This window comes from Scyliorhinus canicula, chromosome 17 (genome assembly GCF_902713615.1).
Source record: "Scyliorhinus canicula chromosome 17, sScyCan1.1, whole genome shotgun sequence".
NCBI lineage: Eukaryota > Metazoa > Chordata > Chondrichthyes > Carcharhiniformes > Scyliorhinidae > Scyliorhinus > Scyliorhinus canicula.
The window spans coordinates 129960508-129971663 of record NC_052162.1 but is presented as its reverse complement, the minus strand read 5'-3'; the positions used below and the strand labels follow the sequence as shown (position 1 = coordinate 129971663).

Below are 11156 nucleotides of genomic sequence, written 5' to 3'. Positions count from 1 at the left end.
CCATGGCAGGGGGCCTACGCGCGTGCGTTACGATTGGCGACACTCTAGGGAGGAGGCGAGTGCCCGTGCCTCGGTGAGGCTTAAAGTTTCTTTCTCTAAAAGTCTCTGGCGGATCTGGGAAGATTGCATACCCGCAACGAAAGCGTCGCTGATTAAAAGTTCGGTGTGCCCGGCCGCAGAAACTTGTGGGCAGCCGCAGTTCCTCCCCAGAACAAGGAGGGCCCGGTAAAATCCGTCTAAAGACTCACCAGGGAATTGCTGCCTCGTGGCCAGTAAATGCCGAGCGTAGACCTGGTTCACCGGCCGGATGAAATGTCCTTTAAGCAAGTCCATGGCCGTGTCCTAGTCTGTCGTGTCCTCAATGAGCGTGTACACGGCGGTGCCAACGCACGAGTGGAGGATGTGCAATTTCTGTTCCCTCGTCGGGACGTTTTCGGCTGTGCTCAAGTAGCTATTGAAACAAGCCAGCCAGTGTTTAAATGCTGCTGTTGCATTTGCTGCGTGCGGGCTGGGTTGAAGGCACTCCGGCTTGATATGAAGCTCCATCCTTTAATATCCTGTGCATTAAATTTATGCACAATCAATGGACACAAGACGTAGATGAAGTCCGAACGATAGGCTTTAATGCACAAGAAGTGTGCCCGGCAGCAGACGTACAGAAGAAAGGCCGACTGCCGGGAAGCACGGGTTCTTATATCCCGCCTCACAGGCGGAGCTACCTACCTCTCAGCCAATTGGCTGAGAGGTACATGACTTACCCGGGCCAATGGGCAGCGAGTCCTCTGCACCAATAGCAGCTCACTTTCAGGTACCGTAATACCCCTAGTCATACTACCACACCCAGTCTCTCTCTCTCCCCCCCCCTCCAACGTTCACTCTCTCTCAGAGCCTCTTCACCGGCACTGATCCACTGCCATCTCCTCTTTCCTCTGCATCCTCTGATGAGGGTTCTGAGATCACCATTTTCTTCCTGTTCTTCCCCCCTTTTAAACCAAGGGAGGTTGTTGTAACTGGGGACTGATTATTTATAATAATTTACATTTGAAAAAAAAAGGACTCGCCTCAGGGCCTCTTCCCAAAAGGACTGGCAGAAACAGCCCTCTTTACCCCCTCAGAGGAAAAGACACAACCCGCAAAGTGACAAATAAAAGTTATTCCAAAGGGGCGGCACGGTGGTTAGCACTGCTGCCTCGTAGCCCCAGGGACCTGATTGTGTGGAGTCTGCACGTTCTCCCCGTGTCTGCGTGGGTTTCCTCCCACAGTCCAAAGACGTGCTGTTAGATGGATTGGCCAGGATAAATTGCCAGGTTCTAGAACATAGAACACTACAGCGCAGTACGGGCCCTTCGGCCCTCGATGTTGCGCCGACCTGTGAAACCATCTGAAGCCTATCTGACCTACACTATTCCATTTTCATCCATATGTCTATCCAGTGACCACTTAAATGCCCTTAAAGTTGGCGAGTCTACTACTATTGCAGGCAGGGCGTTCCACACCCCTACTACTCTCTGAGTAAAGAAACTGCCTCTGACATCTGTCCTATATCTCTCACCCCTCAATTTAAAGCTATGTCCCCTCGTGTTGGTCATCACCATCCGAGGAAAAAGACTCTCACTGTCCATCCTATCTAACCCTCTGACTATCTTATATGTCTCTATTAAGTCACCTCTCAGCCTTCTCCTCTCTAACGAAAACAACCTCAATTCCCTGAGCCTTTCCTCGTAAGACCTTCCCTCCATACCAGGCAACATCCTAGTAAATCTCCTCTGAACCCTTTCCAAAGCTTCCACATCCTTCCTATAATGTGGTGACCAGAACTGCACGCAGTACTCCAGGTGTGGCCGCACCAGAGTTATGTACAGCTGCAGCATGACCTTGTGGTTCCGAAACTCAATCCCCCTGCTTATAAAGGCTAGCACACCATATGCCTTCTTAACAGCCCTATTAACCTGGGTGGCAACTTTCAGGGATTTATGTACCTGGATGCCGAGATCTCTCTGTTCATCTACACTACCAAGAATCTTGCCATTAGCCCAGTACTCTGCATTCCTGTTACTCCTTCCAAAGTGAACCACCTCACACTTTTTCGCATTAAACTCCATCTGCCACCTCTCAGCCCAGCTCTGCAGCTTATCTATGTCCCTCTGTATCCTATAACATCCTTCAGCACTATCCACAACTCCACCGACCTTTGTGTCATCTGCAAATTTACTAACCCATCCTTCTACACCCTCTTCCAGGTCATTTATAAAAATGACAAACAGCAGTGGCCCCAAAACAGATCCTTGCGGTACACCACTAGTAACTGAACTCCAGGATGAACATTTGCCATCAACCACCACCCTCTGTCTTCTTTCAGCTAGCCAATTACTGATCCAAACCGCTAAATCACCTTCAATTCCATACTTCCTTATTTTCTGCAATAGCCTACCGTGGGGAACCTTATCAAACGCCTTACTGAAATCCATATACACCACATCAACAGCTTTACCCTGATCCACCTGTTTGGTCACCTTCTCAAAAAACTCAATAAGGTTTGTGAGACATGACCTACCCTTCACAAAACCGTGTTGAGTATCGCTAATCAACTTGTTCTTTTCAAGATGATTATAAACCCTATCTCTTATAACCTTTTCCAACATTTTACCCACAACCGAAGTAAGGCTCACAGGTCTATAATTACCAGGGATGTCTCTACTCCCCTTCTTGAACAAGGGGACAACATTTGCTATCCTCCAGTCTTCCGGCACTATTCCTGTCGACAAAGACGACATAAAGATCAAGGACAAAGGCTCTGCAATCTCCTCCCTGGCTTCCCAGAGAATCCTAGGATAAATCCCATCTGGCCCAGGGGACTTATCTATTTTGACATTTTCTAAAATTGCTAACACCTCCTCCTTTTGAACCTCAATTCCACCTAGCCTGGTCGACTGAACCTGAGTGTTCTCCTCGACAACATTGTCTTTCTCCAGTGTAAACACCGACGAAAAATATCCATTTAATGCTTCCCCGATCTCCTCTGATTCCACACACAACTTTCCACTGATCTGTTCTGATCTGAATCCATAATATCCACAGATTCCCTACTGTGCAGAAGGAGGCCATTCGGGCCATCGAGTTTGCACTGACCCTCTGAAAAAGCACCTTACCAGGGCAGCTCGGTCGCATAGTGGTCAGCACAATTGCTTCACAGCTCCAGGGTCCCAGGTTCGATTCCCGGCTTGGGTCACTGTCTGTGCGGAGTCTGCACGTTCTCCCCGTGTGTGCGTGGGTTTCCTCCGGGTGCTCCGGTTTCCTCCCACAGTCCAAAGATGTGCAGGTTAGGTGGATTGGCCATGATAAATTGCCCTTAGTGTCCAAAACTGCCCTTAGTGTTGGGTGGGGTTACTGGGTTATGGGGATAGGGTGGAGGTGTGGGCTTGGGCAGGGTGCTCTTTCCAAGAGCTGGTGCAGACTCGATGGGCCAAATGGCCTCCTTCTGCACTGTAAATTCTATGATCAGGCCCACGCCCCCTCCCATCCCCGTACCCCCACCTAACCTGGCCAATCCACCTAATCTTTAGAAAGAGAATTGTTTCTGTCCCTCCAACTCATGATAATTTCCGCTCCCTTCCCCACCAATCAGATTCCGCCTCTGCAGCAGCAACAAGAGCAGGAGGTAAGGAATCCGTGGCTGGAGGAGATGCAGGTTGGAACTCACAGGTGGTAATAGTGGTGTTTCCCAAGCACCCACTGTCCTTATCCTTCTGGGTTGTAGAGGTCACAGGTGTGGAAGGTGCTGTCGAAGGAGAATTGGCAGGTAAATGCAGTGCATCTCGTGCATGGTACAAACGTTTGCCAATATGCATCAGAAGTTAAGGGCATCACGGTAGCACAAGTGGTTAGCACTGTCGCTTCACAGCACCAGGGTCCCAAGTTTGATTCCCCGCTGGGTCACTGTCTGTGCGGAGTCTGCACGTTCTCCCCGTGTCTGCGTGGGTTTCCTCCGGGTGCTTCGGTTTCCTCCCACAGTCCAAAGATGTGCAGGTTAGGTGGATTGGCCATTGCCCTTAGTGTCCAAAACGGTTAGGAGGGGTTATTGGGTTACGGGGATAGGGTGGAAGTGAGGGCTTAAGTGGGTCGGTGCAGACTCGATGGGCCAAATGGCCTCCTTCTGCACTGTATGTTCTGTGTTCTATGTTAAGGTTTATAGTGGCGGACAGGATCTACTGCTATACTTTGGTGGTGGAGGGAGTGAATGTTTGTGGATGGGGTGCCGATCAAAGCGGGGCTGCTTTCTCCTGGATGGTGTTGAGCTTCTCGAGTGTTGTTGGAGCCGCACTCAAGCAAGTGGAGAATATTCCATCACACTCTTGATTTGTAGATTATGGACAGGCTTTGGGCGAGTCAGGAGGTGAATACTCGCTGCAGGATTCCTAAACTCTGACCTGCTCTGGTAGTCACAGTATTTATATAGCTAGTCCAGTTGTGTTTCTGGTCAATGGTAAACCCCAGGATGTTGACAGTGGGGGATTGAGTGATGGTAATGCCATTGAATGTCATGGAGAGATGTAGATTCTCTCTTGGTGGAGATGGCCATTGCCTGGCACAAATGTAACTTGCCACTTGTCTGCCAAGCCTGGATATTGCCCAGGGTCTTGCTGCACTTGGACATGGACTGCTTCATTATCTGAGGAGTCGCGAATGGCGCTGAACATTGTGCTGAACATTGTGCAGTCGTCAACCACTTCTGACCTTATGATGGAATGAAGGTCATTGATGAAGCAGCAGAAGATGGTTGGGCCTAGAACACTACCCTGAGGAACTCCTGCTCTGGTTTCCTCCCACTGTCCAAAGATGTGCAGGTAAGGTGGATTGGCCATGCTAAATTGCCCCTGAGTGTCCAAAATATTAGCTGGTGTTACAGGGTTATCGGATGGAGGCGTGGGTTTAAGTAGTTCCTTTCCAAGGGCCGATGCAGACTCGATGGGTCAAATGACCTCCTTCTACACTCTAAATTCTATGACTTCTAGCACAGAGGCAGTGCCACACAAGATGGTGGGTATCCTCAATGTGAACCATCGAATTACTACAGCACAGGAGGCCATTTGCCCCATCAAGCCTGCACCAACCTCAGAGAGCATCCTAGATAGGCCCACCCCGCGCCCTACCCTCGTAACCCCTTAACTCCACCTAACCTAGACATCCTTGGACACAATTTAGCATGGCCAATCCATCTAACCGGCACATCTTTGGGCTGTGGGAGGAAACGGACACAAGACACAGGGAGAATGTACAAACTCCACAAAATCACCCAACGGCGGAATCATAGAACATAGAACAGTACAGCACAGAACAGGCCCTTCGGCCCTCAATGTTGTGCCGAGCCATGATCACCCTACTCAAACCCACGTATCCACCCTATACCCGTAACCCAATAACATCCTGCTTAACCTTACTTTTATTAGGACACTACGGGCAATTTATCATGGCCAATCCACCTAACCCGCAAATCTTTGGACTGTGGGAGGAAACCGGAGCACCCGGAGGAAACCCACGCACACACGGGGAGGACGTGCAGACTCCACACAGACAGTGACCCAGCCGGGAATCGAACCTGGGACCCTGGAGCTGTGAAGCATTTATGCTAACCACCATGCTACCCTGCTACCCTAAATCGAACCCGGGTCTCTGGCGCCGTGAGGCCACCGTGCCAGGACAGGTCGGTGGTCACTCCTACCTATACTGTCGCGGGTGGATTCCTCTGAGGCAGGCAAGTTCGTAGCCCAACCAAGACTGGCCAAGGGCGAACTGTTAAGACGGGAACATTTGTCTGCACTCCGGACAAACAGCGTGGAGTGGAACTGGCAGCTGCCCTGGCAATATCCTCACCAATCCTATTTATTTTAAAATAAATTTAGATTACCCAATTATTTTTTCCAATTAAGGGGCAATCCACCTATCCTGCACATAGATTTCATAGAATTTACAGTGCAGAAGGCCATTCGGCCCATCGAGTCTGCACCGGCTCTTGGAAAGAGCACCCTACCCAAGCCCATACCTCCACCCTATCCCCATAACCCAGTAACCCCACCCAACACTAAGGGCAATTTGGACCCTGAAGGTAATTTAGCCTGGCCAATTCACGTCTTTGGACTGTGGGAGGAAACTGGAGCACCCGGAGGAAACCCACGCAAACACGCGGAGAATGTGCAAACTCCACACGGACAGCAAACCAGAGCCAGGATCGAACCTGGGACCTCAGCGCCGTGAGGCAGCAGCGCTAACCACTGCGCCAGCAATCCTAAAGGGGAGAGTTGTTGAAAGGAGTGGAGAATTGTGAATGTCAGATGCTGTTCAGGCAACAAAGGATGGTGAGGACAACTCTGCCAGTCCAGACTGTCTGGGCAGAAAGTTAAGAACTCGGGTTTGGTCTCAGCTTTTGCGGTCGCTGCGGGGTTTTATTTCCAGTCGCCTCCTGAGCCGACGTCACAATGGGCCGGCAGCTTGGAGGACCGGCCGCCCAAAGCGGGTCCTCCGGTCCCGCCCCGCGCGGTGCCGATTGGTCGGAGCTCATGTCAATCACCGCCCGGCCCTGCCGCCCCGCCCCCATGGGAAATCACGTGGTCTGCGCCTCATACCGCCGCTGTCGCGTCCGCCTCGCTCGTTGTCTGTCAGCTCCCGGGCCACCTTTCAGGTTTGTCTTTTTTAATTGACGCCCTTCGCCCTTTTTTTTTTTCGCTTCTCCACCGTCGTTCCATCCTCGGGCTCATTCACTCGATTCGGGGAAACCTCACCTTCGGTCGCCAATTCGGCCCCTCAATGGCCGTCCCCCCCTTCCCCCTCTCCGGGGTCCAGTGCGCAGACGCAGTGCCGGTCAACTGAACATGCGCACTGCGGCTGTCACTGATCTGCATATTTAAAGGGACAACGTCCCTGTGTTCACCTGTAATTTAAAGGGGCCAGAGACACAGTGAGAAAACTGATTTCAATTGGAGAGAGTTGGAATCGAGGGTTTTGGAGCAACAACAGCATACAAACTCTGAAGTCTTGGGTATTTGCATCCATAGATCCCCGAAAACGCAGAAGGAGGCCCATCACGTCTGAACCGACCCTCCGACAGAGCACCCCAACCAGGCCCACTCCACTACCCTATCTCTGTAACCCCACCTCACCTGCACATCTTTGGACACTTAACGGGTAATTTCGCATGGGCAATCCACCTCCACCTAACCTGCACATCTTTGGATTGTGGGAGGAAACACGAGCACCCGGAGGAAACCCACGCAGACACGGGGAGAACATGTGGTAAACCAAGGCCTGAATAGAACCCGGGTCCCTTGTGTCATTAGGCAGCAGTGCTAACCACTGTGTCACCCTTAAAGCCTCTCCTTGGAATTTTTAATTACTGACATAAACTTGTTTTACAGGGAGAGGGTTTGCCCATGGGAAGCTCGTATCCGACTGCGTCAAACTGACCGAGCCACACGATGCAGCAGAACGTGGAGATCATCGGCAATGTAGAAGGGGAGAGCAGCATTCCTGTTGCAGACAAACCGTACACGTGTTCTGTGTGTGGACGTGGATTCAACCGATTGTACGACCTGGGGAGGCATAAGTGCGACCAAAACAGGGAGCGGCCATGTAAATGTGGGGACTGCGGCAAGGAGTTCAGTTACCCCTCCGAGCTGGAAACGCATCGACGCAGTCACACCGGGGAGAGGCCGTTCACCTGCCCCGTGTGTGGGAAGGGATTCGTCCGATCGTCAAACCTGCTGTCCCACCAGCAGGTTCACAGCGGAGAGAGGCCGTTCATCTGCTCCATGTGCGGGAAGGGATTCACCCGATTCTCCCACCTGCTGAGACACCACAAAGTTCACACCGGGGAGCGACCGTACACCTGCTCCGTGTGTGGGAAGGGATTCTCGGATTCGTCCGACCTGCTGAAGCACCAGCGGGCTCACACCGGGGAGAGGCCGTTCACCTGCCTCAAGTGCGGGGAGAGATTCACGCAGATCTCTCACCTGCTGAGGCACCAGCGAACTCACAACGGGGAGAGGCCGTTCACCTGCTTTGTGTGCGAGAAGAGATTCACCGAAGCCTCCAACCTGCTGAGGCACCAGCGGGTTCACACTGGGGAGAGGCCATTCACCTGCTCCCAGTGTGGGAAGGGCTTCGCTCAGTCTTCGACCCTGCTGAGACACCAGCGAGTGCACGCGGGGATGCGACCATTCACCTGCTCCGTGTGTGGGAAGGGGTTCCCTCAATCGTCCAGTCTGGTGAAACACCAGTGTGTTCACACATGATTGCACGGTTACGACGCTGTAGTTATTGCTGCTCTTAATATGATTGGGGACAAAACCTGTTCAATTATGATACATGGGGGTGGGTGTTACTGCTGCTAACCGCAGTAACAGGGCTGGAGCTGACTGAATTTGTATTTATATAGCACCTTTCCCAACCCCGGGACGTCTCTGTGTGCAGTCAGCCTCCACAAACAATGATGCAATCGTGAACAGAGATGATCTGTTTTTAGTGAGACTGGCCGAGGGTGAAATATCGGCCTCGCCGGGGGAGAACTACCCAATTTCCTTAAAAATTGTGGCCGTGGAATCTTTCACATCTGCCTGAGACTGAACCCATGGATCTGCGTCGTCATAATCCCCTGGTGTCGTTCAGGGTCATCGCTCCTGAAACACCTTAAGATGTTTCTCGCACTGCGTGGAAAGGAACTTTGTAAAATGTGAGGTGACCGTGACATTGCAGGCACAGTTGCAGTGGATTTGACCACACAAGCCTGTATGTGTGCGTGTATATATGCACACATAAACTGCTTCGGCTCATTTTGTCGTTTCCCTCTCCCAAGGCGGATCAGAAAACGGGGCCTTTCAATTGACGCACAGAAACTGAGTGCCCCCTCCCAACCAATTCCTGCAGCGCAACACCTCCCTCCGCCCGTTAAGATCGACGGCGAGATCCTGAAAAGCATGGACCACTTCCCTACTGGCAAGGGCGGACAGGGAGTGATGAAATTCATCACGGCCTCCACTGTGCCAGCTCAGTCTTTGGTCGACTGTGGGGAAAAATTGTTTGAGGACCGGGATCTCAATATGAGTCGACGGTCATGGTTTACAGGACCGTGAGCTCCTTGCACTCTGACCTGCTTTGGAGACTTGGGCGATCTACCGCAGGCACCTCAAAGCACCGGAGAAGTACCACCACTAGTGCTGTTGCAAGATCCTCCAGATCTGGTGGTAAGAAAGGATGTCCAACAGCAGCGTTCTCTACCTAGCCAGCCCAGCATTCAGGCGCGAAGCACTAAAAGCCGGCTCCACTGGCTAGGACATGTCGTCTGTCTGCCCGACACTGGGGGAGGTGGTGGCGTAGTGATATTGTCGCTGGACTAGTATTCCGGAGAGACCCAGGGTAACACTCTGGGGGCCCACGTTGAAATCCCACCACGGCAGATGGTGGAATTACAACTCAATGAAAAAAATCTGGAATTGCAAGTCTAATGATGGCCACAAAAATATTGCCAATTATCGTTTTTAAAAACAGTTCGCTGAAGTCCTTCCTTTAGGGGAAGGGAAATCTGCCTTCCTTACCCGTCCGGCCTGCAGTTGACTCCGGACCCACACAGCAATGTGGTTGACTCTTAAACACCCCTCTGAAACAGCCGAGTGACACACTCCGAGCAAGGGGCAACTAGGGATGGGCAACAAAGGCTGGCGTGAAAGGATAAAGAAAGAGAAAAAAAGACTCCCAAAGCAACAGATCTATTCAGAACTCGGTTACGGCAGGAAACTCTCAGGAGGACAGCGGAGACGGATTAGGAAAGTCCCTGGAGCAACCCTGAAGAGGTCAAAGGTCGGCTCATGGGCGACCACTCACCATGCCACCCCTCCTCTCAAGGCTTGTGATCGGCCACAATGGAAGAGGGTGACTCGAGAGCAGCCGACTTTGCCCTTGGCGTGCAGAGCTGAAGCCAACCTGTCGGAGGGAACTCACAATTCTCTGAGCAACCCCTGTCCGCCTCAACCTTCAGGCACCACCTGCACCCCCGGGCCAACGCACGTGGCAGAGTCTGCAGATCGCGTGTCAGACTCATCTTATCGTCGAACATCGAGCTGGAGTGGAAGTGAGTCGCGCCCTATCCTGAGCAACCGCCCGAGACGAGGGGGGAGGATAAAGCTGACCTGGACCGCAGCTGAGAAACGAACACGTGGGAACTGTGCCTGGAGCAAAGAGGTGAAGCAAACAAACCCAAGTTGAACGAACCCGTCTAATGGCACCCGTGGGAGTCTGTCCACCTTCTGTAACATAATGAAACAGAGAGTGGGGAGGGATGCCCCCCCTCCCCGCGGAGGATCCCTGCCCTGCCTACCTCCGCGTACCCTGTCCTCCTGCTTACTATACCTGTGATCTACCCTTTCCCCGTAGGAGTTGGGGAGGGGGGGTGGGGAGGAGAGAGGTTTCCCCCCCCACCTCTGGATCTTGTGCTTCAGAAATTCCTTAGCCTCCCGTCATGTGAGGGGGTGCAGGAGCCGCCATTTGGAATATGATGTGCATAAGTATGAGGTTATCCATTTTTGGGTGGGAGGAATGGCGGCGCAGAGTATTTTGTGAATGGTGAATGACTGGCACGTGGCGATGTCCAAAGGAACCATGAGCGTCCTTGTTCATTAGCCAGTGAGAGCTGACATCGAGGTGAGGCAAGCAATTCGGAAGGCCGAAACCACCTTTGAGTGCAAGGTGTCTTGCTGCAGTTGTTTGGAACCTCGGTTAGAATCATCGCAGAATCCCCACAGCGCAGAAGGAGGCCATTCGGCCCGTCGAGTCTGTACCAATCCAAGGGCCTCCCTGCCTAGGCCCACTTCCCCACCTTATCCCTGTAACCCCCACCTAACCGTTGGACACTAAGGGGTAATTTATCATGGCCAATTGAATCAGCCTCTCAATTGGATCACCAGCGAATACTGAGAAGGTGATTAGCTGCTCCTTTGTTTTCAGAGTGGAACCTTCCTGCGTAGGTTCTGGCCCCCGAAGGAGCACAGGAGCAAAGTGGTGGAGGCCACGTGCAGGCCTGGGGAATAGCTGGAGGTCGGATAGGCCCGGGGAGCGGCTGGAGGCCGGGTGGACCCGGAGAGCGGGTAGGCCCAGGAGGCGACTGGAGGGAC

The 11156-nt window shown here is 52.4% G+C and overlaps 2 protein-coding genes across 2 annotated transcripts in view; both read left to right on the top strand.

The window, feature by feature from the left end:
- Positions 1–11156, top strand: part of LOC119951302 (gastrula zinc finger protein XlCGF8.2DB-like) — a 62011-nt gene that overhangs the window by 37188 nt on the left and 13667 nt on the right. The gene's annotated exons all lie outside the window — the stretch shown is intronic.
- On the top strand, positions 6592–9704 carry LOC119951317 (gastrula zinc finger protein XlCGF8.2DB-like). Its single transcript, XM_038774417.1, has 2 exons — positions 6592–6676; positions 7410–9704. The coding sequence occupies exon 2, from the start codon at positions 7470–7472 to the stop codon at positions 8283–8285; it is 816 nt and encodes a 271-aa protein (XP_038630345.1). The 5' UTR covers positions 6592–6676; positions 7410–7469; the 3' UTR covers positions 8286–9704.

What these genes read in the sequence shown, in the direction of transcription:
- LOC119951317 (XM_038774417.1), top strand. Translation starts at nt 7,470, where the DNA reads ATGCAGCAGAACGTGGAGATCATCGGCAATGTAGAAGGGGAGAGCAGC.